General features: G+C 46.0%; 1 protein-coding gene across 4 annotated transcripts in view; it reads right to left on the bottom strand.

Moving 5' to 3' along the window:
• The window catches only part of PRPF6 (pre-mRNA processing factor 6), a 325322-nt gene that overhangs the window by 151924 nt on the left and 145432 nt on the right, over positions 1–27966 (bottom strand). For all 4 annotated transcript variants that reach the window (XR_004541083.1, XR_004541082.1, XM_033963163.1 and 1 more), the window contains exon 9: positions 20484–20646. Coding sequence is in view for 2 of the 4 variants with exons in the window: in XM_033963163.1 (XP_033819054.1) it covers positions 20484–20646 (163 nt within the window). In the remaining 2 variants the exon portion in view is untranslated. The remainder of the gene's footprint in view (positions 1–20483; positions 20647–27966) is intronic.

Genomic DNA, 27966 nt, shown 5'->3' with positions numbered 1-27966 from the left:
CCAGTCAAAGGCAACAAAACACTAATATGGAGATCCTGACGCCACAGCGGAAGCAACCACCACCACACCACCCAAAGTGGTTGAAACAAGACTCTACCTCTACTGGGAGGAGACACTTACGCCATTCGATAATGGAGAAGAGAAAGGAGGTGAACAGGATAGAAATAATCCCTTCCAAAAGAGGTGTCAGTATACACCCAATCCCAAACATGTCGTAAAAGGCAAGCTTGATTATATATAACAATATTTGGCACCCCAAAAGCCTCCCTGATCCCAGGAGCCCAACAGCAGCTGCCAACACAACTTAGGCTTCTTGACTCCCCAACAAAACTTAAATAACAAAGAGTATAATACCCATACATCTTTCTGCAAGAGACATAAGGAAAGTGTCTGGAGAACAAAGAGCCACTTTGGGAACAATACCATCTGAAAGAGGTGTACCCTCCTCATCAGCAAAAGCAGCAATTCACGCCAGGTAGCCACAACAGAGCCAGTAATGGAAAGCAAACGGTTCACATTCAAGCGTTATAGCTGTCGAACATTCATTGACAATTGGATCCCTAAGTACCGAAAAGAAGACCGAGCCCATTTCAAGTGAAATTCCCCCCCCCCAGGACTTCCGAAGGTGCGCAGAGGAGGCCAGCACCTTCAATTTCTTCAGATTCAGAGCAAATCCGGAAAAGTCCCCATATTCCTGAACGCTTTCCAAAAGAGTAGGCAAGGACCGATGGGGGTTAGTCAAAAAGACCAAGAGGTCATCAGCAAACGCTGCAACCTTAAAATGAGTAGCTCAGCACTGGCGAGTGCCCCGACAAATCGCAAAGGGGGGGTCGAAAAAACCCCATTCAGCGAGATCTGTGCTACTGGATCACTATACAACGCTTGGATAGCATTAAAGAAGAAAGGCCTAATCCCGTACGACCAAAGCACAGCAAACAGGAACCCCCACTTCATTTGTTCCAAAGCCTTTTCGGCGTCAAAACTGATAAGTAAGGAGGGGGTTCTGTCCACACCAGCCTTCTCCAAGGCCAACAAAATGCGTCGAATATTCTTAGACACCTGTTGATCCCGAACAAATCCCACCTGTTGTTCGGACAACAAAGAGGGCAACACCTGGGCCAGACGATTAGCAAGGACGTAGCCATCAGCTTCATCTCAAAATTCAGCAACGATATGGGTTTATAGGATTTCGGCAGAGCCGGATCCCATCCCGGCTTTGGGAGGACAATAATCTGGGCCAGATTCAAATACCAAGGGAGGAAGCCCTTAGCCACACTTAAATTAAACATCTCCGCCAGCACCGGAGAGATCTCCTCAACAAGCAACTTATAAAATTCACCACGGTGCCCGTCCAACCCCGGCGCTTTACCCAAAGGGCAGGCACGAATTACCCATTCCACCTCCTCAGCAGTAATAGAATGCTCCAACATGTCAGCATTGCAAGTGGATAGAGGAGGCAAATCCAAACTATCTAAGTATACCCTCCCATCTAATTTGTCCGGGCCCGGCTAGTCATACAGAGCAACAAAAAAAAAAGTCCGCAAAATAGTACTGATATCCTCTATCTTATGATAAAGAGTACCCTGAGAGTCACGTAGGGCCGTAATACCTTTGCACCCCTGATGGGACCGAACTAAACGGGCCAACATACGACTACTCTTGTTAGCAAACTAAAAGAGCTGAAACTTATAATGGTCCCTGGACCTCTGTGCCTCCCAGTGTAAGAGCTCATTCAATTCTTGTTGCGTCGCCAGGAGCTGTGACTTAAGCGCCTGCAAAGTCCGACAGGCATAATGCCTCCTCAAAACCGTCACCCGATGCTCCAGCACAAGAATTGCTCTATAGCATATTTTAGCCTCAAAGGCTACAAAGGCCATGATTTCCCCCCATAACACGGCTTTCACCATTTCCCAATAAAGGATGGGATCCTCTCTATGTTCCCAATTGGTAAGCTTAAAATCACCCCATTAGCACAATAAGAATTCCTGAAAACGTTTATTCTTATACAAATGACAAGGGAATTTCCAATGGGCAACACCCCCCTGGGAGGGCCCCCAACTCCAACAAAATCCCATCCCTGCATGATCAGAAAAGCACAGTTACTTACCGTAACAGTTGTTATCCAGGGACAGCAGGCAGATATTCTCAACATGTGGGTGATGTCATCCACGGAGCCCCATAGTGGACAGCCTCGCAAGCAGACTTGATTGAAGATCTTCAAAGTTTACGAGTGCTGCATCGCGCATGCGCGAGTGCCTTACCACCCGTGTTAGGGCGCAAGTCTCCTCAGTAATCAGATAGCTAGCTAAGCCAACCAGGGGAGGTGGGTGGGTTGTGAGAATATCTGCCTGCTGTCCCTGGATAACAACTGTTACGGTAAGTAACTGTGCTTTATCCCAGGACAAGCAGGCAGCATATTCTCAACATGTGGGTGACCTCCAAGCTAACCAGAAGGGGATGGTGGGAGTGTTGGCAATTCAGGAGAATAAATTTTGAAATACTGCCTGGCCAAAATGGCCATCCCGTCTGGAAAAAATATCCAGACAATAATGAGAGGTGAAAGTATGAACCGTAGACCAAGTGGCAGCTTTGCAGATTTTCTCAATAGGAGTTGATCTGAGGAAAGCTACAGACGCCTCCATTGCTCTAACTTTATGACCTGTGACTCGACCCTGCAGAGGGAGACCAGTCTGAGCATAGCAGAAAGAGATGCAAGCAGCCATCCAGTTGGAGATGGTTCGCTTAGAAACATGATGCCCCAACTTATTTGGTTCGAAGGAGATGAAAAGTTGAGGGGCAGTTCTATGAGGTTGAGTACGATGCAAGTAGAAAACTAAAGCACGTTTGCAGTCCAGAATATGAAGCGCTATTTCTCCAGGATGAGAATGAGGCTTGGGAAAAAACACTGGAAGTACAATGGATTGATTGAGATGAAATTCTGAAACCACTTTAGGAAGGAATTTCGGATGAGTACGGAGGACCACCTTGTCATGATGGAAAACAGTGAAAGGTGAATCGGCAATCAAAGCTTGTAGCTCACTGACTCTTTGAGCTGACGTAAGGGCAATGAGGAATACCACTTTCCAAGTGAGATATTTGAGATGAGCCGAACCTATTGGTTCAAAAGGAGGCTTCATCAATTGAGCAAGGTACATTGAGATCCTAAACCACAGGAGGCGGTTTGAGTGGTGGTTTGATATTGAAAAGTCCTTTCATAAATCTGGAAACGACAGGATGAGCAGAAAGGAGTTTCCCATAGAGGCTGATGAAAAGCAGCAATAGCACTTAGGTGGACTCTAATAGATGTGGACTTGAGCCCAGAGTGAGATAAGAGCAGTAGATAATCAAGTACTGAAGATAAGGAGATAGACTGCGGCTCCTTGTGATGAGTAGCACACCTAGTAGAAAATCTAGTACATTTCTGGGTGTAACATTGTCTAGTGGACGGTTTTCTAGAAGCCTCTAGAATGTCTTGCACAGATTGAGAGAACTGTAAAGAGGCAATTAGGTTGAGAGGTACCAAGCTGTTAAGTGTAGAGACTTCAGGTTGGGATGGAGCAGAGACCCTTGACTCTGTGTAAGCAGAGAGGGAAATATTGGTAGAAGTAGAGGCTCCCTGGTGCTGAGTTGAAGTAGAAGGGAGTACCACGGTTGTCTGGGCCACCGAGGAGCTATCAGAATCATGGTGGCATGCTCTGTCTTGAGTTTGACAAGAGTCTTGAGAATCAGAGAGAATGGAGGGAACACATAGAGAAACTGATTCGGCCATTCCAGAAGGAAAGCATCTGCCTTATGGCGATGAGGAGAGTAAATCCTGGAGCAGAACTGAGGCAGCTTGTTGTTGTAGGGAGACACAAAGAGATCTATCTGAGGAGTCCCCCATTGAGCAAACACCTGATGTAGAGGCGAGGAATTGAGTGTCCATTTGTGCGGTTGTAGAAGACAACTCAATCTGTCCACAAGGCAATTGTGTGAAGAACAGCCCAATTCCAAAGCTTTAGAGCTTCCTGGCAAAGAGGGAGAGAACCTGTGCCTCCCTGCTTGTTGACATAATATTTGCCACTTGGTTGTCTGTCCGAATAAGTACCACGTGGTCATGTAGCAGATGTTGAAAAGCTTTGAGAGCATTGACAATCGCTTTGAGTTCCAACAGATTGATGTGACAAAGACGATCTGTGCTGGACCAATGGCCTTGAGTACGGAGACTGTCGTGAGGACCTTCTTATGAGGGGGCGTGTGACATAGCAAACCTCTGGAAAGATTGGAAGAGAACATCCACCAGTGGAGAAACTGCCTCAAAGAAGGAGTTACTGTAATGTGTTGAGAGATTGGATTGCAATCCTGTCACCACTGAGATGCCAGGGTCTACTGAGGAACTTGGAGGTGAAGTCTGGCAAAAGGAGTCACGTGAACTGTGGAGGCCATGTAATCGAGCAGGACCATCATTTGTCTCGCTGAGATTGTCCTAAGAGAAGACACTTGTTGGAAAAGGTGAATGAGAGCATCTTGACGTGGTTGAGGCAGGAATGATCTGAGCTGAAGAGTGTCCAGTATGGCTGGACACTGTGGAGTTTGGGAGGGATGTAACTGGGACTTGGGAAAGCTGACTTCGAATCCCAGGCTTTGGAGGAACGTAATAGTCCATTGGGTCACGACAATAACCTCCTGTTGAGACGATGCTTTGATGAGCCAGTCGTTTAGGTATGGAAACACTTGCAAGCCCTGCATCCGCAGGGCCGCAGCTATGACTACCAGGCACTGTGTGAAGACCCTGGGGGATGAGGCAAGACCTAAAAGAAGAACTCGGAGTCGACTCGAAGGAGGATACAAGATGGCGGACGCTATGTAGCTGTGCTCGGCAGGCTTAGCGTTTTTTCTTCAAATTAATACTTCAACCAGATACTGTACTTACTTGTCGGAATGCCTCATGCAAAAAGGAAGGGGAGTGTGAGAGCGGGTCATTTGCCGCTGCTCACATCGTCTACAGCCCAGCAGTCAATTCAGCGGTTTTTGCAGCCGCTGAGCCCAGCCGACGCCCAGATGTCCCCGCGGCGGGAGAGTTCCGCGTCGGACCCGAGTGAGGGAGCACTCGGGTCTTTGGACTTGTTGACATCGTTGTCTCCACCGCATCTCTCTGCGCCCCCATGTCCAGCAGAGGCGCAGAGTGTCGAGCTTGGCCCCGAGGGAGAGGAGTTGGAGACCCCGGAGCAGGCAATGGGAGGAGCTACAGCCCTAGCTGGAACGCTGGGAGGAAGGGCTGCTGAAGGAGAAGGAGCACCAACAAGCACCCCAGCAGTGACACTGGAAATACTTTTGGAGGCTATCAAGAGAATGGATGTGAAGGTGGAGAAGACTGCCTCAGATGTTGAGGTAATGGTTAAGAAAATGGATAACTTTTCTGAAAGTTTGCTAAAAGTTAAGCAAGAATGCATGGATAAAATACAAATTGAGTCAGCTTCACTGAAAAACTCAATTACCACCATTGTTAAAGAACAAAATTCTACAGCCCGTAAAATAGAAATGATTGAGAACTTTAACAGAAGATTGAACTTGAGAATTCTAAATTGCCCAAGGATTTCGGCAATATCACCTATTGAGATTTTTAAAAAATTTTTGGTAGAATGTTTGAACTATCCGCAAGATCAGATTCCGCCTTTAAATAAAGTGTACTTCTTACCTACTTCAAAAAGAAATTTAGATATACCTAAGGGTGAGAATTTGGCTACTGATAAAGATCTGCAAAATCTCACGGCAATATTAGAGGAATCATCTATGGAAGTTAAAGAAAGAGGAACTTTAATTGTTAACTTTATCTTTGAACAAGATCTTAACGCAGTTATGAGGTTATTCTTTAAAAAGTCTGGATCACTTTTTTGTGGTCAACGTTTATGGTTATATCATGATGTAACTAGAATAACCCAGGAAAGAAGGAAAATGTTTTTGGGCATGAGAGAAGAGACAAGGAAGCTAGGTGCTACTTTTTTGCTAGCTTATCCATGCAAATGTGTCATTAAGTTTAAGGGCCTGAAATATGTGTATTTTACACCAGATCATCTACGTTCCTTTTTAGATCTCAAAGGTTTATCTAGTGGAGGGAATGTAGCTTAAAGGAAATGCTGGGTTCTAGCGTTTAAGTCTTTACTTTTATTTCTTTGTTGTATCATTGTAATATTACTCCTATAATATCTTTGTTTTCTTTTCCTCCTTCTAATTGAGGTCTAAGGAAGAGTTAAGTTTCATATATATTTATTTTAAAGACTGCAATGTTTAATGATGTTTTTCTTTTGGAACATGATTCTGTATTTCTAAATCAAGTAGTTATACTTGTAAAGTATGTTAAATTCAATAAAAATAAAGTTAAAAAAAAAAAAAAAAGAAGAACTCGGTATTGAAGATGGAGATTCCCCACTCGAAATCTCAGGAATCTGTGAGAGGCTGGATGAATTGGGATATGAGTATAAGCCTCCTTGAGATTTAGAGAACATAACCAATTCCATCAGGGGATACAGTGTTGGAAGAGAGAGCTTCTGAAACTTTTCTTTGACAAGAAATTTATTGAGGGCTCTGAGGTCCAGAATAGGTCGCAAATCCCCCGTCTTCTTTGGGACTAGAAAATAATGGGAATAAAAGCCCATATCCCGTTAGTTCAAGGGAAACTCCTCAACAGCTCGAAGGCAAAGAAGAGCCTGAGCCTCCTGAAGAAGGGGAAGTTGCGACATGCTGGAAGGAAACTCTCTTGGAAGATCTGGTGGCACTTAAAGGAATTGAAGTGAATAACCCTCTCGTATAATGGTGAGAACCCAGAGGTCTGATGTAATCTGCTCCCACTGTTGGTAAAAGTGATGGAGTCGACCTCCTATGGGCAGGGAAGAAGTCTGATGGATGCAGGTGGACGTTATGCTCAGACTTAGATTGTCAAAAATACTGCATTGGCTTAGCTGCAGCAGGAGCCTGAGGTTTTTGTTGACGCTGTTGCTGCTGCTGTCATCTAGGCGGAGGCCTAGAAAAAGCCGGAGCAGACTTTTGAGGGTAACACCATGGAGGCGGCTTATAAGGCTTGGCAGGCGGAGTTTTAGCTTTAGGCCGCACCAGAGAGGCAAAGGAGTGCTCATGCTCAGAAAGACGCTTGGTAGCTGCCTCGATGGTATCATCAAAAAGCTCATTACCCTGACAAGGTAGATTAGCTAGACGGTCTTGCAAGTTGGGATCCATATCCACAATGCATAGCCAAGCCAAGCATCGCATTGCTACCGCAAAAGCAGTTACCCTAGAGGACAACTCAAAGGCATCATAAGTGGCTTGGAGCATGAAAAGGCAAATTTGTGAAAAAGTCTCCTGAAGTTGTTTAAACGCAGGTAGGTAATGGACAGCCAAGTCAGGAAAGAAATAAGGCATGTTTTAATGAAGTATTTAAAGTAAGATGTGAAGATGAAATTATAATTGAGGACTCTATTAGCCATCATTGAATTTTGATAAAGACGACAGCCAAATTTATCCATGGTACGTTCCTCTCTGCCCGGAGGAACAGCCTTACCCATATCAAAGATGAATTTTGTAAAGGATGATACCTTAGAAGTCAAAGCCTCCTCAGAAGGTGAAGAGGAGCGAGATCTAGGTGCTGCTGAGTAGGATAGAGAAGCTTCTCTAGAATACTGAGAAGGCATATCCATATCCAATGTAAGAGTCACTGAAAAGGCTCTACTTTGTGATATTGGTGGAGTCAAAGAGTGCTTACGTTTTAGAAGCCTTGAAGGAGAAGACCCAGGAGTCCGAGGAATTGATGTCCTCGAGTCGTGCCTCGGAGAGACAGGTGAAGGGGGATCTCTTATGAGCGGTCTCGAGGAAGGAGTCCTTGATGTGGAGAAGCAGGAGGTGTAGACTGTTGTGGAGGTCGAGACCTATGCCTGGGCTTTGAAGAGGTCTTGATGGGCCTCGACAATCGAGGTACAGGAGACTGTCCACCCCGTAGTGGAGACCCTTTGTTCTTCTTAAATGGCAAGTGCCTCAAGGACGAGGTATGTTTCGAATGGTGCCTCGATCGCGGTTTGGCCCCCTTCTCATGAGCAGGCTGGGTGTTTGGAGACTTGAGCCTGGAAGGATGAGGCGAAGAATCACTGGAGGACAATTGTCGAGACCTACGAGGCTTCTCTCAAGGTGACTCGGTGGAATGCTCAGGCTGGCTCTCAGTAAGCAGGGTCTAGGCAGGAGCAAGCTGAGCAAAGACCGAGGTAATTTGCATGGTCAATATGACCAATGGATCTGGTCATACAGGTGCAACAGTGCGCTCTAATGAGGGTGACCTTGAGGATGAGTATTCCCTATGTTTGGAGGCACGCTTGGTTGGAGGTCTCGTAGAGGCTGGCACAACTGCACTCATTGCCTGGACTGCCTGAGACTCAACTGGAGGCTTCTTAGGTAGCATACCTGGAGAAGGAAAAGGAGACTTACCCGAGGCCGGAACCTTAATAGGCACAGCAGACGAGACCTTCGAGGTTGAGGGTGACTTGGCCCAGGTCTTCGAGGTCACCCCTGTGGTAGAGGCTGAGCCTTGTCTGCAGAATGCTCCATAGTGCCAAAGAGCTCAAGGATTTTGACACGACGTCTGCGAAGGGCCCATTTTTGAAGGGTAGCACAGCGTGGGCAGGACTCAGTATGATGTTCGGGTCCTAAGCACTGAATGCACCAACGATGGGGATCGCTCAAAGAAATGGCCCGGCTACACTTTTTAAACCTGGTAAGAGGCCGGGACATAGACAAAATAAGAGCCAAAGCCGAACAAGGGCTGACGGCAGAGTCTAAGGCCGGAGCCCGCCGGACTGAACTGGCAGAAAGAAAAAATAAAAGTTTTTTTTCTTTTTTTTTTGACGTGCCGCACAGCGACTTAATGATAAGAAGAAAAGAAAAAAAATAAAGAAAAAAGCCGCAGTGCAAGAATGCAGTAAACAGCAGAAAACAGGGCTTCTTGGCTCCACGGAAAACTGAGAACTAAGGAGACGCTGAGGAGACGCGTGTTCTAACTCGGGCGGGAAGGCACTCGTGCATGCACGGTGCAGCACTTGCAAACTCTGAAGATCTAATCTAATCTAATCTAAATCTTGGGTTTATATACCGCATCATCTCCGCAGATGGAGCTCGACACGGTTTACATGGTTAGGGAAGGAACGGAACTCCAGTGGAATTATATAAGTATGAGAGAAGAGAGGTTGGTGTGAGAGTGCCAGGAGCGGGACGGGGTTACGTTCTGGAGAAGAGCCAGGTCTTCAGATGCTTACGGAATGGTAGAAGGGGGCTCAAATTGCGGAGAGGGGAAGGGAGACTGTTCCAGAGCTGAGTGATTCTGAAAGGGAGGGAAGAGCCAAGTTTACCAACAAGGGAGATGCCTTTTAAGGAGGGGTAGGATAGTTTTAATTTTTGAGTGGATCTAGTGGAGGTTGGATTTGAGGAATTCCAGGATAGAGGGATAAAAGGAGGAAGGATACCGTGGAAGATCTTCAAGCAAGTCTGCTTACGAGGCTGTCCGCTACGGGGCTCCGTGGATGACGTCACCCCCATGTTGAGAATATGCTGCTGCTTGTCCTGGGATAATGTTGATGGGGCCTATCACTACCTCCTGTACAACAGGAAGCAGCTCTCTAGAAATAAGGTATAAGATCAATTCGAGATAACATCCCAGGGGCTCGAGAAAGATGAGAGTAATCCTGCTCCACCGGGTGCAAAACTCTCCAGACATCCAGAAGGCCCAAAGAAGAAGCCAATAACACAGCCCCTGTAAAAGTCTTAAGAGCCTCCCCTCCCAGATGAGGCAGAGTGATCCAGCTTCGGGTCAGTAACCTCATTAAAATCCCCCCAAAATTGCAACAGTTGGTTACGCAGCATCTGAAAAAATTTCCCAGGAGGATTATTAAGAGCATAAAGATTACCTAAATGTAAGGGATTATTATTAAGAGTGACAGAGGCGATGAGGTAGCACCCCTTAGGATCCCAGATAACTTTATGAGTTTGCAGTAGAAGATCTTTACGGATCAAATCACCACTCCCTGCTTCCCCCCTAGAGCTGGGGCCTCCAAATAGTCACCCACCCATTAGGTGCATAAGAACATAAGAACATAAGAAGCGCCATCTCCGGATCAGACCTTCGGTCCATCAAGTCCGGCGATCCGCACACGCGGAGGCCCTGCTAGGTATTCACCTGGCTTATTTTATAGCCAACCATATCTTTATATGCCTCTCTCAAGGAGATATGCATCTAGTTTGCTTTTGAAGCCTAGGACTGTCGATTCCGCAATAATCTCCCCTGGGAGAGTATTCCAGATGTCAACCACTCTCTGTGTGAAGCAGAACTTCCTGACATTAGTCCTGAACTTGCCCCCCCTTAGCTTCATTTCATGTCCTCTTGTCCGTGTCAAATTGGACATTGTAAATAATCTTCTCTGCTCTATTTTGTCAATTCCTTTCAGTATTTTGAAGGTCTCGATCATATCCCCACGCAGTCTCCTTTTCTCAAGGGAGAACAATCCCAGTGTTTTAAGTCGATCCTCATATTCCAGTTTCTCCATACCCTTCACTAGTTTAGTTGCTCGTCTCTGCACCCTCTCCAGCAGTTTTATATCCTTCTTTAGGTAGGGAGACCAATGTTGGACGCAGTATTCCAAGTGGGGTCTGACCATTGCCCTATAAAGCGGCATTATAACTTTCTCCGATCTACTCGAGATTCCTTTCTTTATCATGCCCAACATTCTATTTGCCTTATTTGCCGCTGCCGCGCATTGTGCCGACGGCTTCAGGGTCCTATCTATCAGTACACCCAGATCCCTTTCTTGTTCACTTTTCCCCAGAGTTGCACCTGACATTCTGTACTCGTATTCCTTATTTTTACTGCCTAAATGCATTACCTTGCATTTCTCCACGTTGAACTTCATCTGCCATTTCTCCGCCCATTTCTCTAACTGACACAAATCGCTCTGGAGTTCCTCACTGTCCTCCTGCGATCTGATTGCCCGGCAGAGTTTTGTGTCGTCTGCAAACTTGATGATCTCACTGGATGTTCCATTTTCCAGGTCATTGATATAAATATTAAAAAGGATCGGCCCAAGTACCGAGCCCTGGGGCACACCACTAGTCACTCTCTCCCAGTCGGAGAACTTCCCATTTATGCCCACTCTCTGCTTTCGGTTTTCCAGCCATTTGCCTATCCATCTTTGTATATCTCCCTCTATGCCATGGCTTTGTAGCTTCCTGAGAAGTCTTTCGTGTGGAACTTTGTCAAATGCTTTCTGGAAGTCCAAGTATATTATGTCCACCGGCTTTCCACTATCAATTTGCTTGTTCACGGTCTCAAAGAATTGGAGTAAATTCGTCAGACATAGTTTAGTATGTTCTGCAGTGGACAGCCTAGTTTCCTGCATAAAAGCCAAAAATGTTTTAGTGTGGTTCAACAACTGAAGAATTTTATACCGTTTAATGGGTGAATGAATACCCCCCACATTCCAAGAAGTTAATTTATGTTCCGGAAAGAGCAAACGGAAGGAAAATATGCAGATACAGAGAAACCCATATCGAGGTACCAGAGGGGCATCCCAGCCACCACCCTCCTAGTCGCCGGAAACTCCAAGGAGCAAGCCACACCCACACCTGTCTGAACCAAAGATTACCCCTCCCCCACCAGCACCCTCCTCCCCCAAACCCCCCACCCATCCATACCCAACCAGTATACCACACCTCAATGGGTGGGAAGGAGAGAAGAAAGATAGAGGGGGGGAGAGGGAGGAGATGCTGCACAAGGAAGGGGAGAAATAGAGAGGAGATGGTGCATAGGGATGGGAAGGGAAGAGAGATGCAATAAATGCTGTTTAAGAAAAGATGGGAATAAGAGAAAAGAAAGAAGTAGAAGATGGTACACATGGATGGAAGGGATGAGAGTGGAAGGGCAGACAGAGGGAAGGAAAGATATGGAACAATAGATAGATTTGAGAAGGAAGTAAAAAAATTGAAGAAAGTTGAATATTAAAAGTTGATGCCAAAGATGGATTTAGGGCAGAAAATGAAGGAAAGAAAAACAGCAAATGGATAAGAAGGCCCTGGAAACACAGTTAACAAAACAGGCAGAAGGAAGTTCAACCAGAGTCTGGGAAAAGATGATTAGAAACATAAAATCACAAGACAACAAAGGTAGGAAAAATGATTGAATTTTCAATTTAGTGATTGAAATATGACGGTTTTGAGAATTTACATCCGCTGTCTATATTTTGTATTGCTCAGGAAGAAATGCATTTGTTTCTCTTTCTCTGGTGTTGAACTGCACAATAGAGAGTTGTGCGGGGACAGAAATCCCACCCGTCCCTGCCAAAATCCCACCCATTCCCACCCGTCCCCATGAGGAATCCCACTCGTCCCCGTGAGGAATCCCCTCCGTCCCCGCCCATCCCTATAAACTTCAGAAATAGTTATTTCATTTAATTATGCTATTGAATTAAAGGCTCTTGTAGAAACCCATTTACAAATAAGCAAAGAGACTTTATTAATTTGGAAATATTAATCGGGAAGAATACATACTTTGTAAACGGGTTTCTACTAGAGCCTCTAATGTAAATATAAAATATAAATACTCAGCTGTTGAGAACCCCCAAGCTGTCAACTGAGGACTTCCTTTACAGTTGGCTGGGGGTCCTTTTTGTCAAGCTTGGCAGGCAGCAGTAGCGTCCCTGAGTCACAGATGCTGGCACCTCAGTGGCTCATGGATGTTGCCAGCGACTGCTGTGCTTGGTGGAGGGGAGTTCTGGCTGTCTCTAGAGGAGGTCCTCTGCTGGCGGTGCTTGGGGATCCCCACCAGTCACAGCAAGGGTCAGCAAGTACTTCAACACTAGAAATAAAACCAGAAATGCATTTCCTTTTCTTTTGAACACAATACAAAGACATCTGCTATATACATTTCCCAAAGCTAACATATTTTAGTCAATAAATTCCGTTTTTTACCTTTGTTGTCTGGAGACTTATTTTTCCATAAAGTTGGTCCAGACTTCATTCCCTCCCCCAACTTTTTCTTTCTTTCACCATGCCCCTTTCTTTCTCTCTCCCTGCCCCCATTTCTTTCTTTCGCCCTGCCCTCCCCCAAGCCACCGCCATTGGGGAACAGGCTGCCACCACCAGGGAACAGGCTACCACTGCTGCCGCAATCAGGGAACAGGCCGCCGCCAAGTTCTGAGTTCTCCCTGCTTCCCTTCCCTGTAAAGAGGATGCTGAAGCACCGGGTCGACCAACCTTCCCATGTCCACCCAATCTCCACCCCAGACCCCACCCCCATAATAGCACTAATTGTAACACCATTTTTTCCATCCATTTTTCATATATACACACATACAATATAATCATATTAACAACACATAATGGTTAACCACAAAATTAAAATACAGAAAGCACACTGTATGCTTTTCAACATTCATTTCTATCAGAAAACAGATAACTCCATGCAAATGCAGGACCAAAAACTAAAAGTATTAATATTCAAACAAACCCTAAGATGCAAGACTCTTCAAGCAGTACAACCCCCAGAGAAAACCAAACAATGCATTTCTTCCTGAACAGACAGCAGATGCAAAATCACTAAATAAAAGCATTTCCTCTATCATTGTTGTCTCTCTCCCTCCATGTGTCTTGCTTTCTGGCCTGCCTCCCCCCCCCCTCCCCCGGTGTTAGCTTCAGGCTGGTCCATGGTGCGATCAATGCAGGGTCTTCAGGCTGGCTCCCTGAGTGCTGCATTGCACAAAGCTGTGGGAAGTGGCTCCTCGTGCACGTCCCACACCTCATCTGGAAGCCTTCCCTCTGACTTTGTGACGTCAGAGAGAAGGCTTCCGGGTCAGGCGCAGGCCGCAGGTAGAAGCCTTTTCCCATGGCTTTGTGCACTGCAGCACTCAGGGAGCCAGCCCAAATATGCCGCATTGATCGCACCAAAGACCGGCGGCTACTAAACAATCTCTTGGGCCCGATGGAGGTGCCGGCCCTGTGGACCGGCAGAAAATTTCTGCGGACCGGCGGTTGAAGCTGAGCCGTGAGCCGCACTCAAGTGGATAAAGAGCCGCATGTGGTTCGCGAGCCGTGGTTTGCCGACCACTGATGTAGAGTAAACAGCAATCTCTTATACATTAAGATGGCAACACCCCTTTGCCTCCCACTGAAAGTAGAAGAGTAGACTTCCCCCACCCAACCCCTCAGCAGCTTGGCATGCATGATCTGAGAAAGGCGGATCTCTTACAAATATGCTATATCAGTACCCAGCTTCCTGAGATGAGTCAATATTTGTGAACTCTTAATGGGAGACTTGACTCCATCCACATTAAGCGTAGTCACTTTCAAATCAGCCATAACCACAGACTATCTGGATGCCCAGCTAAACTCCGCCGCAGATTGAGTATGTGCTACCAACCACAATGCCCCAGGTACCTCATCTCACTCCCACACCCACCCTCCTCACACACCCCACAAACATACACAGGCATACCCCTCCACACCAGACATACCATAACCATACCCCCACCCACCCCCCACCCCCTTCCCCAGAGCATGCCTCCCCCAGCATACAATCCCATATGCACTTCCCCAGCCCACCCAGAGAGGACCTCCTCCCCATCCAAAAAAATAACACATTTCTGCATCCCATCCAAGAACACAACTGCAAAACCAAACTGGAGAGCCCAAGACCCCAGTCAAATTGGGCCACAGGCAGAGAGCCGATAGCCAAAGCAGATTGGAGTTCTCACAGAGTGAAGACCCCCCGGCCCCCTGCAGAGTCCTCCAGCCAACGGCATACAGTCCAGGCAAATGCAGGTGCACAGGGGTCAGGAAGGTAGGAGCCCCAGCAGGCCACAGCAAACATGGGGCCCAAGCAGGAACAGGGATGCCCTAGGGCCAAAACTCTGTGCCCAGCGAGGCGTCCCCAGCAAGGTCCACGTCATTCCCCACAGGAAAGACAGGAGTCGTCCATCAGGCCGCACAGGATCTTGCAAAAGCAGTAAATTGGGCAGGAAGCCGCTCCATAATTGCCCTGGCTTCCTTCACCTTGGCAAGGGTAATCGCACTGCCATCCTGCCACACACGCAGGTTCGCTGGGAACACCAGTGCGAATTGGAGGCCTCGGTTGTGAAGATCGTGCAGAACGGTGACATATGTTTGCAGCCACTTGCACGGAGTAATTGTTAAACAACAGCACTTTAGAGTCCATAGCTCCTGTTTTTTGAAAAGCTTGGTTGGTCTTCTTTTCCCTACCTGCCCTGCCGCAGCACACAGCCGGCTGGAAGTCTTCCCGATGTCAGCGCTGACATCGTGGAAGACTTCCGGTCGGCTGTGTGCTGCGGCAGGGCAGGTAGGAAAAGAAGACGAGCCTCATGGCTCGAGTGCATCGGAACCCCGCAGGATCCCCACGATCCTATCAGACGTCCCCACGGGATCCCCGCGACCCTAGGGGGCGTCCCCACAGGATCCCTGTGATCCGAAGGATGCCCGTGGGACCTGCGGGATTCCCGTCGTCCCCATTCAGCTCTCTACTGCACACAGAGTCTGGCATCTTAGGGTTATTTTATTCTGTGGGCCTGTATTTGCGTAGCATTTATCTGTGTTCTGCATATGTGGATTAAAAACCGGCTGGAGCAAAGAGTGGGGGTAAATGGACAATACTCAGACTGCAAGAGCGTCACCAGTGGGGTGACGCAGGGCTCGGTGCTTGGACCCGTGCTCTTCAACATCTTTCTAAACGATCTGAACATTGGTACGACGAGTGAGATGATTAAATTTGTGGATGATACGAAGTTATTCAGAGTAGTGAAGACACAGGGGGATTGCGAAGATCTGCAACGTGACATAATCAGGCTCGAGGAATGGGCATCAACATGGCAGATGAGGTTCAATGTGGATAAGTGTAAAGTGATGCATGTAGGTAACAAAAATCTCATGCACAAATACAGGATGTCCGGGGCAGTACTTGGAGAGACCTCCCAGGAAAGAGATTGGGAGTTATGATCGACAAGTCAATGAAGCCGTCCACGCAATGTGCGGCGGCGGCAAAAAGGGCAAACAGAATGCTAGGAATGATAAAGAAGGGGATCATGAACAGACTGAAGAAGGTTATCATGTCGCTGTACCGGGCCATGGTGCGCCCTCACCTGGAGTAATGCATACAGCACTGGTCGCCATACATGAATGAGGACACGATACTACTCGAAAGGGTCCAGAGAAGAGCGACTAAGATGGTTAAGGGGCTGGAGGAGTTTCCATACAGTGAAAGATTAGAGAAACTGGGCCTTTTCTCCCTTGAACAGAGGAGATTGAGAGGAGATTGAGAGGGGACATGATCAAAACATTCAAGGTACTGAAGGGAAAAGACTTAGTAGATAAGGACAGGTTGTTCACCCTCTCCAAGGTAGGGAGAACAAGAGGGCACTCTAAAATTGAAATGTGATAGATTCCGTACGAACATAAGGAAATTCTTCTTCACCCAGAGAGTGGTAAAAAACCGGAACACTCTTCCGGAGTCTGTCATAGGGGAAAACACCTTCCAGGGATTCAAGACAAAGTTAAGCAAGTTCCTGCTGAACCAGAACATACCCAGGTAGTAATAGTCTCAGTTAGGGCACTGGTCTTTGACCAAGGGCCGCCGCGTGAGCGGACTGCTGGGCACGATGGACCACTGGGGTATGACCAAGCAGCGGCAATTCTTATGTTCTTATATGTGATCAAGGCCAGGTATTCTGGTAGGAATGAATGTTGAGAACTGCCATACAGTGTGGTTTGTGTAATTTTGTAGTTAACCATTGTGCATTGTTAATACGATTCTATTGTGTGTACATATGAAAAATGAATGGGGAAAAAATGGCATTACAATTAATATAATTATTATGGTGCAGGGGGGAGCTTGGGTAGGGTGTGGCACGGAGCTTGAGCACCCCCAATCATTTTGAAAAGTTGGCTCCTATTCCAACAGGTACCACAGAGGGATTGGTCTGTCAGCTGTAGACCTCAATCTGCATCTCCTCCACACAGGCAGAGCTGAACCCTCTAAGAGGAAGCTCTGAGCACCAAAATCCATCAAAAATTAATAAAGAAAAATTAAAAAGACCGGAAAAAAATATATAGAACCGATCAGACATATTGCTTACAGCTCGCATACAAAAGGAAAAACTGAAGGGAGCAGAAGAACCCTCTAGTAGAGAAGGAGTGATTCAAAAGCTAGAGTGGATTCCTTCTGCATGGCTTGCGAGCATGGGGATATTACCCATCCATCCAGAACACCACACATATAGCACTAGAAAAAAAAAAAGGTTCAGATAATTTCCTGAAAGAAAAGTCCATAAGCCATTATTAAGATTGGAAAATTCACTGCTTATTCCTAGGATAAGCAACATAAAATCTGTTTTACTCTTTTGGGATCTTGCCAGGTACTTATGACCTGGTTTGGTCACTGTTAGAAACAGGATACTGGGCTTGATGGACCTTCAGTCTGACTCAGTATGGTAACGCTTATATTCTTAGAGATCGAGGGTAATGTGTGGGAACATAATAATAATAATAACAGCTTATATACCACAATACCGTGAAGTTCTATGCGGTTTACAGAAGATTAAGCAAAGGTAAAAAATTGAATTGACTTTAAGAGGGGAGGAAGAAAGAGAATTAATAGGACAGGAAATTCATTGTTGAGGAGAGAGTGATCAAAAGGACAAGTTAATCGCTATAGAGGGGAGAGAGAAGAGAGGATCAGTTGTCTAGATGCTTTAGGAACAAGTGTGTTTTTAGACGTTTCCTAAATTCCCCATAAGTAGTGGGCGAAAGCAATTGTTCTAGGTCTTTACCCCATGATGCTGCTTGGTGTGAGAGAAGGTGTTCATAATGTTTTTTCAGTTTACAACCTCGAACTGGGGGGGGGAAACGAAATTGGAATGTGAGCTTCTCTTGTGTCTGTTGGCTGAGAAGAAGAAAAGGTCAGTTATGTATTTAGGGGCAAGTCCGTGTAGTGCTTTAAAGCAGAAGCAGGCAAATTTAAACTTTACGCGCGCCGCCATTGGCAACCAATGCAGCTGCCGGTAGTAGGGTGTCACGTGGTCAAACTTCCTCAGCCCAAAGATCAGTCTAACTGCTGCATTTTGCATCAATTGTAAACGTTGCATATTCTTTTGGGAAATTGCTAAATAAGCGATGTTACAGTAGTCAAGTAGACTTAGTACAAGGGATTGGACTAGGGTTCTGAATGGCGATGTATTGAAGTAAGCTTTAATGGATCTGAGTTTCCAGAGAGTAAAGAATCCCTTTCTGATTAAGGAGTCTACCTGGTCTTTCATGGTTAGGCATTGATCCAAAGTTACACCTAGTATCTTAATGGTGGGATGGATAGGGTAACTAAGTTTATTGATACATAGTGGTGATTTGGTGTCAAGCGGATGTGGCGAAGCAACGAAGAAAGTTGTCTTTTCTGAATTAAGTTTGAGCCTAAAGTTTGTCATCCAGTGCTCCATCAAGTTTATGGCTTCTGAAGCTTTGGGAATAGTTTCAGAGACAGAATTAGCGAATGGGATGATAATCGTAAAGTCATCTGCATAACTAAATAGTTTTATTCCCAGCTGGGTTAGCTTTGTGCCCAGTGAGGACATATAGACGTTGAAGAGCAATGGAGATAGTGGAGACCTTTGTGGCACACCGGATGGATTGCTCCAGGTGTTTGAAAGCTCATAATTAAAACGTACCTGATAAGTGCGGGATATAAGGAAGCCACGGAACCAGTTCAGCACCTCATCCCTGATACCAATAGCGTCTAGGCATTGCAGCAGTTTCTCGTGGTCTACTAGATCAAAGGCAGAACTCATATCGAATTGCATAACCAGGGCATTAAGGCCCTTACTAAATAGTAGGCGCAGATTGTCTAAGATAGCCGCAATTACTGTCTCAGTACTGAATAACGGTCTAAAACCGGATTGAGTTTCATGTAGGAGAGAGAACTGATCAAGATAATCCATCAGTTGGATGTGTACCAATCCCTCTATTATTTTTACAATAAAAGGAATGGATGCTACCGGTCTGTAGTTGGATATTAGGGCTGAAGATTCTTTTCGATTTTTTAGAATTGGGGTTATTATTATGTGACCATTATTAGAGAGAAACTTCCCTGTTTTTAGGTTGTGAGCCAAGTATTGCATCAGCAATAGTTTAAATTTTAAAGGTGCCGCTTTCATGATTTCTGGGGGGGCATGAATCCAGAACGCAATAGGATTTAGAGTATTTGTTATATAGTCGGGTGTAATTATTCCACTCTAAATCTTGAAAGGAGCTCCAGATCATGTCTGCCGGTATATCATTTCCTTTGGTCGTTAGTTGAACAATGGATTCTAAGGTTTTTAATTTTTGAATCAAAGTACAGTGCTAAGTCATTTGCAGAGGGTAACTTAGTGTTGTGTGTGGATGTGGTGTAGCGAGCGGTGTCAAATAAATTTGTGATCAGGTTGAATAGCTCTTTTGTATTGATTCCTTGTGAGCCATTACAAGATGAGTTGATTTTAATTGAGTAGAATGCTTTACGTTTGTCTTTTATCATTTGTTTGTAGATTTTTATGTTAGCTCTCCATTTGTTACGGTCAGCTAGTTCTCCTGTTTTTTTCCAAGTTCTTTCTAGTCGTCTAGCTAGTTGTTTCATTTTTAGATGTTCGGTGTCAAACCATTTGTTATATTTATTTGCATTGCTTTTCCTATTACATATAGGGGCGATTTTGTCTAAAATGGATGTGCTGGTTGTCATCCAGTGATCCCAGAAATCGATTCCTTCTTCTATCTCTGATTGCAGTTCGTATTGTGACCAGTATTCTATTGGGTTAATATAGACCTTCAGTCTGACTCAGTATGGTAACGCTTATATTCTTAGAGATCGAGGGTAATGTGTGGGAACATAGGGAATAGTAAGCAAAAGTAGCCAGTTGTATTTTCATGCAAGGCCTTGTGGATTAATGTTAGTACCTTAAATTTAATTCTATAATGAACTGGTAACCAGTGTAATTATTTAAGCAATAATTACATTAGGTGAGGCAATTAATTCAATCTCTACATGAGGCTCTACACGAGAAAGTGTTATGCAGTCTTTAATAGTTAACGGTTTGATTTTCAGGTGGCTACATTTACTACGTTACAGTAGTTTAAGCGAGAGCTTATATATGCATGGTACAATGTATACAGAGAATCCTTTTCCAGATAATTTCTGTTTGATTATAGGCATTGAAAGGCAAAAAACCCTAACACATTTGAGATATGTTGTGAGAAGATGAGTTGTGAATCACGAATAACACCTAGTTATCTAAAATGATGGCACAGTTGGGATAGCGTGACTGAATAAAATAGATATAAATGATAGAAGGGAAGTGTGGCCCATAATCCAACATGTTTTCTCCTCCCCTGCCAAGATGTACAGCACCTGGACCTTTCCCTCCCATCCCTCTAATTCTCTGTGTTGTTCTCACCTTTCCTCAGCACACGTTTTTTCGCTCGAATATCAGTTTCCAATTCTGCTGCGCGGATATAAACCCGCACAGACTGTGGCAAGTGACGTACTGCTTGAGCTACCACAGCTTTAGCTGTGTCACCAGGCTGCAGGCGGGCAGCTTCTAGCCAAACATCTTCACTCTGTTTAAAATAAGACAAAAATAGTTACGAAATACAGTGAATTTGAACAGGGGCACAGAGGCCCTGATTCTCCAAAAGTGCGTCCTGATTTTAGGCAGCTGTAGGCGTCCTACAGCTGTCTAATCAGCCAATCGGGATGCACGTTTTTTTAAAAAAATGCTCCCCAGGCAGGCCGCCTATATTGAAGGCGAGGCCCGCAAGACACCTAGGCCCTGATTCTGTATAGGACGCCCGGGAGAGGCGTCCTATTCAGAAACGGCCTAAACTAAACCCCGATTCTGTAACCGGCATCCATGTTACAGACGCTGGTTAGAGAATCGGGTTAGATTAGACACGGCCCGCTACACTTATCGCGGCAAGGGATCTCTCTGCCGCTATAAGTATAGCGGGCCGCGGCCCCCTGACCGATCGCTAGCAGGAGGGTGCCCAAACCCTCCTGCCAGAAGATGCCCCCCCCTGACACTACCGACCCCCCCCCCCCCGACACTACCGACCAACCCCCCGACATTATCGATCACCCCCCCAACAATATCGATCGTTGGCAGGAGGGTGCCCAATCCCTCCTGCCCGAAGACGCACCCCCCCCGGCGCTAACAACCTCCAAACCTCCACTCCACCAAACCTGTTCTTACGGCCAGATGGGTCTTGCACGTCCAGCCGGCAGGCACGCCAATCAGGCCTTAGGCATAGCGGGTCCGCCCATCCCCACTTAATGTAAGGCCTGATTGGCCAATCAGACCTTAGACTTAGTGGGGATGGGCGGACCCGCTATGCCTAAGGCCTGATTGGTCCAGGCTTCTAGAGCCTGGGCCAATCAGGCCTTAGGCTTCGGCGGGATGGGCCGGGAAGGGGCGGGCCCGCCTCATTTCGATGAGGCGTGCCTGCCAGCTGGACGTGCAAGACCCATCTGGCCGTAAGAACAGGTTTGGTGGAGTGGAGGTTTGGGGGTTGTTAGCGCCGGGGGGGGGGGTGCGTCTTCGGGCAGGAGGGATTGGGCACCCTCCTGCCAGCGATCGATTTTGTCGGGGGGGGGGGGAGGAAATCGGTAATGTCTGGGGGGGGGCGGTCGGTAGTGTCGGGGGGGGTGCGTCTTCGGGCAGGAGGGATTGGGCACCCTCCTGCCAGCGATCGGACAGGCCGTGGCCCGCTATACTTATTGCGGCAGAGAGATCCCTTGCCGCGATAAGTATAGCGGCCGCGTCTACTTACAATGTAGACCAGCATTTTGCTGGCCTACATTTTAAGCTTCTCCTCTACTAGGGAGACGCGTAGGGCCACCTAGGTTCGCCTAAGGCCCTTAGACGAGCATAGGCATCTTGCGGATCTCCCTAGGCCGGGGGTCAGCAACCTGCGGCTCCAGAGCCGCATGCGGCTCTTTTCCACCTTTGCTGCAGCTCCGGTAGTGTGTCACGCAGGCACGCAGCTTACAAGTCCGGCGTCGCGGCGGGAAATAGCCATGCTGAGCAGTGAGCTCAGCACATACACAGATGAAAGCCTTGCTTGCTGATTGGTCCGGCGGCCCCGCTCCGCCGTGCCGCCGGACCAATCAGCAAGCAAGGCTTTCATCTGTGTAGTGCTGAGCTCACTGCTCAGCATGGCTATTTCCCGCCGCGACGCTGGACTTGTAAGGTGCACGCCTGAAAAAGAAATCATCCTGGCCGGGGTCGGTGTCATGCTCCGGAGATCTACAGCCTTCCTATCTCCCTCTCCCTTCTACCTGCTTCCGGCCACATCCCCTGCTCCGCGGCTCTCTTCGGCAACTCAGCAGCAGCGATCGACACAAGCTTCTGACGTCGGGGCCTACCCTCTGCGAGTCCCGCTTGTTTCAACTTCCTTTTTCCACAAAGGCGGGACTCGTAGAGGGAAGGCCTCGATGTCGGTAGCTTGTCTTGATCACTGCTGCTGACGAGTTGCTGAAGAGAGCCGCGGAGCAGGGGGGTGTTGCCAGGTGCAGGTAGAAGGGAGAGGGCCAGATGCAGGACTCGTGGGTGAGGGAGGAGAAGAGAGAGAGAAAGAGAGAGGGGAGGGAAACAAAAGGAAATATTTCATACTGGGCTGGGCCGGAGTGGAGGGAGGGTGGAAAGATTCTAGCTACAGGGTGCAGTAACAAAGGAAAAGGGGGGAAAGCTGAAAATGGAGATAGTGACACAAAGAAGAGAAAGGGTAAGCAGGACCTACTGAATAAGGATAGAGATACAGAGGGGACATGAAGAGGAGGTGAAATAGAGACATAGAAGTAATGCTGAAAAAGTGTGTGGGGGGAGATAAAGACATTGAAAGGGCAAATGGTGAACATGGCGTAAAGATAAGGACAGAGACAAATGAAGATTCTGAAAAAGTGGTGAGATAGGGATTTAGGTGAGATGGACACAAAGAAGGGTGATGCTGGAAAATAGGTGGAATGGTAATTCTGACAGACACAGAAGGGAAATGCTGGATCAAGGAGAGATGGGGCTCAGGCTGGATGGAATGAGGAGAAATGCCTTGTTGGCCCGGAACTTCCTCTCCTACGTCAGAATTGACGTCAGGGAGCGGAATGCTGGTCAGCGCAACACTTCTGCAGGGAAAGCTTGGGACGGCGGTGGCTTGGGGGCTGTTCCCCGATTGCGGTGGCAGCAAACCGAGTGGCTTGGGGGACGGCACGGAGACAGAAAGAAGGGGGAACAGGGAGACAGAAAGAAAAAGTTGGGGGAGAGAATGAGGTCTGGAGGAGAGGAAACATACAGGAGGCTGAAAGAAAGGAAGAAAGATTGGATGCACAGTCAGAAGAAGAAAGTGCAACCAGAGACTCATGAAATCACCAAATAGCAAAGGTAGGAAAAATGATTTTATTTTCAATTTAGTGATCCTGTATATAGCATTAAGATAAGAAACAATATATGCAGTGTTAGATTTGTTTTATAATGGTTTTGCGGCTCCAAGTTTTTTTTTCTTTTCGAAAATGGGTCCAAGTGGCTCTTTATGTCTTAAAGGTTGCAGACCCCTGCCCTAGGCTCCCGGAGGTGCCTTCAGGCCTGCCTGGGGAGCATTTTTTTTTTTTTAAAAACGTGCATCCCGATTGGCTGATTAGACAGCTGTAGGACGCCTACAGCTGTCTAAAATCGGGACGGCACTTTGGAGAATCAGGGCCAGAGTGTCCACTTTTCTGTTGATACAAAGTAACAATTAGTCAAGATTTGATCTGAGCTTAAAATGAGAATTGGAGCTCAACCCATACATTCAATGGAAGAGCATTCCATCCCAAGGGCCCCAGATAGCAAAGAGCAGTGTGACAGGAAATCTCCAGTCAGATTTGGGCATGAAAAAAGACTGTAAATAAATTATTCTGGGAGGACCTTAGGGTCAGAAAAGGGGTCTGCAATACAGAAAAAGCAAACAAATCGTGGAGAGTCGATGTCCAGGATGAAGGCTTTATTCAAACAAATAAATAATCCACATAAAAATGTCTAGGGCCTGAACCTCTGGTGAAACATATGGACCCAACCCGGTCCATGTTTCAACAGTATAGTCTTCTTCAGGGGTCCCTATTTGATCCTAAATGCAGGCATGTGGATCAAATAATGAACGTAAAGTCTCAACGAGCGCATCTCTACTGCGCTGAGATTTTACCAAATTTACCAAAATATCCTGGTCACTTCTAATTTAGTAGTGGTGGGGGATTTTAAAGCTGTTATAGATCCATCGATTGATAAAAAGCCTAGTAAAATTATGAAATCATTAGGATTGGATAATTTTGTACAATCTTGTGATTTAAAAGATATATGGCGGTTACTTCATTTTAATGAATGGGAATTTTCTTTTTGTTCTCAGGTTCACAAATCCTTTTCAAGAATAGATTATATTTTCGTTTCAAGCCAGTTAATTCAGCAAATAACACAAGCCTCCATAGATCCAATTATTTTGTCTGATCATAGAGGGATATGGATTAAATTTAAACTTGCCGAACAAGAAAATTACAGATCATTATGGAGATTCGATAATGCATTGTTAGAAGATTCAAATTTTCTTGAAGAATTCCAGTTAAAAATGAATGAATTTTTCCAAATTAATGAGTCAAAAGAAATCTCAGTGGTGACTTTATGGGATGCTTTTAAGGCCACTATGAGAGGTCAAATTATTTCATATTCAGCATTTGTTAGGAAGCAGCTTAAAAAACAATTTTATAATTTGGAACAGGAAAATAAGGTTTTAGAATCAAAGTTGGTTGAAAAATGGGAACAAACTACTCTATAGGTTCTTTTAAAAGTAAAATGTAAATGTAATAAGATTTCTTCACAATTTGTAAGGAAAGATTTGTTTTCTCAACAGACCATGTATTATGGAAGCTCAAATAAGGTGGGAAGATCATTGGCAAATTATCTTAAAGCAAAGAAAAGAAGAACAAAAAATTATTGCAATAAAAGATGAAAAAGGTGATACCCATTCTCAAATTGGACCTATTTTAAAGCAATTCTTAAATTTTTATAAAACTTTATATTCTTCCGAGCCTTATTCAGATAAAGAAAAGGATGGTTTAGAGTTTTTAAAATTAATTAACAGTTACAAAAGTTAGATAGCTCTAAGTCAAATAAATGTTGGCATTGTCATCTCGAAGTAGGGACTTTAGATCATTTATTGTTCTACTGTCCAGTTATTTTGGCTTTTTGGAAATCAATATGGGACCAAATAAATTGTTTATTGGAAAATCCTGTGGCATTATCCTATGATACTGTGCTATTTGGTATATTAATGAGCGCTAAAAGTCAAATATCATCTAAGAACAACAGGCTTTTATTAATGACAGGAGTCGCCATACAACAAATTACTAGCGATAGGGAAAATTGGAGGAGGCTTAACTATAGTTTTTCGTGGAATTCATTGTGTCATATGTATAAAATGGAAAGAACATTAGCCATTCAGAAAGGGAATTTTAAGAAATTTCAGGAGACTTGGGAACCATTAGCAAAATATTGTAACGTCTAATCATTGTTTTTCCCTATAAACATACACATCCGGGAGGGGGAGGTTGGGTGTCTGATAGCAGTGTTCTCCCTACGGCCTTTTAGCCGGGCGGTCCGCCCGGGTAATTTAGATGACCGACAAGCTAAATTCTGCTGCTGCCGCCGCTGGAGATTTCATGCCTTAACCCGTAACGAACTTATGCTCCGGGGCTCTAACATGTGCGTACCCGCTTCCCTTCTCTTCCCTCTGAAACTGGAATTTATGTCCGGGGGGGGGAGGGGAAGAGAAGGGAAGCCGGCACGCACATGTTAGAGCTCCGAAGCATGAGTTCTCTACAGGCTAAGGCGGGAGACAGGTCAGTGAAGCTTACAATTTGCTCTTCTTGCTGCCAAGTCCTGCCTACTTTCTGTTTTCGCGAAGGCAGGACCCGGCAGCATTTCTCCCAAAAGGTCATCGTGATCTTGGGCCGATCAGCCTTCCTCTTCGACGGCACAATTAACATCGGAGAGAGGAATGCTGGTCGGCCCGAAGCAGGGAGAGCTTGGGGCGGCGGCTTGGAGGCCTGTTCCCCGATGGCAGCGGCATTGACAGTGGCTTGGGGGAGGGCAAGGAGAAAGAAAGAAAAGAGGGCAGGCAGGGAGACAGAAGGAAAGAAGAGAAACAAAAAAAGAAAGGGGGCATGAAGAGAGAAAGAAAGAAAGGGCACAGAGAGAGAGGAAGAAAAAGTCGGGGGAGGGAATTAGGTCTGGAGGAGAGGAAGCATACAGGCTGAAAGAAGGGAAGAAAGATTGGATGCACAGTCAGAAGAAGAAAGTGCAACCAGAGACTCATGAAATCACCAGACAAGGTAGGAAAAATGATTTTATTTTAAATTTAGTGATCAAAATGTGTCTGAATTTATATCTGCTGTCTATATTTTACACTATGGTCCCCTTTTACTAAACCGCAATAGTGGTTTTTAGCACAGGAAGCCTATGAGCGTCGAGAGCAGCTGTTCATTTCCCATACGTTTACTTTTGCCCTGTTTATGTCTATATAGTCTAGGCATACTGTATGTAACCAGCCATCATTTTAAGTATGTATATGCCCTATTTTAGGGGGAGGGGGGGTTAAGTTCTTTTAGCGTAATATGTTGTTCTTGGTTTTTAGTTTACACATTATTTATTCTTTTCTATGACATGTTCGCATCGCAATTTTACTCAAAAGTATAAATAGGTATCCATATTTCCATTCAAGTTTCATCACGGTGCTCTGGTTTTGGCTCCAGTATTTGTCACTTCCGTCCACCAGGTCTGGCTATCCGTTACCATCTCATATTTTAAAGACTCGCTCATTATAATTAGCAGTGATCCACACGTCTCTTCATAATGGACATGTCTGATTTTAGCATTTGGATCTTAGTACTATGGAATTGGTCTTTTCTGGTTTCCTTTCTATAGTCTGCTTTTCATCTGGAGTCTTTTGAGCTTAGAATTACATTTTATGACATATTTTTGTTGTTATAATTATATGACATGTCTAAATCGGTCAAGTTGTCCATTCTTTTTATTATTTTTTGTCCCCTCATACAATGGCAGACCGCCCCAGGTGCCAGCCCTAGGGGGGTATACAGCCGGCTGGATCCAGAACCTTCTGAGCTGCTCTAAATGGCACCTGCACCTCAGAGCGGCTGCCGTACTTATTCCGAAGCAGTCGGCAGCCGCACTGAATTGCAGGAAGATCCCACGATGACTGCATTTGCCGCCTCTGCCTCCGGAAGACGTAAGTGACGTCGGAAGGGGTGGTCCGGCAGCTGCAGTCATTGCGGAACCTTGCTGCAACTCCCTGCATCTGCCGGCCCACCCCCTCCAACGTCACTTACATCTTCCAGAGGCAGAGGCAACAGAAGCAGTCATTATGGGACCTTGCTGGTTTGAAGGGAGAGAGGAGCACAGAAGGGTGGTAGAGGGGTAAAGGGGGAAAGGGTAAAGGGGTAAAGGGTGCTATGGAAGGGTGGTGGATGGAGAGAAAGGGGGCAGATGCTGATGGAATTGGTGTGCAGGGAAAGGAGAGAGAGACTTAAGGGGGAAGGATACTGGATGGAATTGGGTTGGAGGGAAAGATAGGGGGCAGATGCTGATGGAAGTGGGGGAAGGGAGAGGAGAGAGTAAAATGAAGTGGGGGTGTGGGAGGGGGAAAGGAAGAAGAGGAGAGAGATGCCAGACCATTGGAGGAGGGAAGGGAAGAAGATGGATGCCAGAATAATAGGGGTGAAGGGAGAGATGGAAGGGGAATACAAAGAGAGAAGATGCCATATAGAAGGGGCAAAGAGGGAGGTCATGTGATGCGTCGGACCTAAGCAGACGCGTGTCTCGGAACTCTCTGGCCCACGGCCTTCAA

Source organism: Geotrypetes seraphini, chromosome 11, assembly GCF_902459505.1.
Source record: "Geotrypetes seraphini chromosome 11, aGeoSer1.1, whole genome shotgun sequence".
NCBI classification, from domain to species: domain Eukaryota; kingdom Metazoa; phylum Chordata; class Amphibia; order Gymnophiona; family Dermophiidae; genus Geotrypetes; species Geotrypetes seraphini.
The sequence above is the reverse complement of the archived record's forward strand: the minus strand, read 5'-3'. Positions and strand labels throughout refer to the sequence as shown.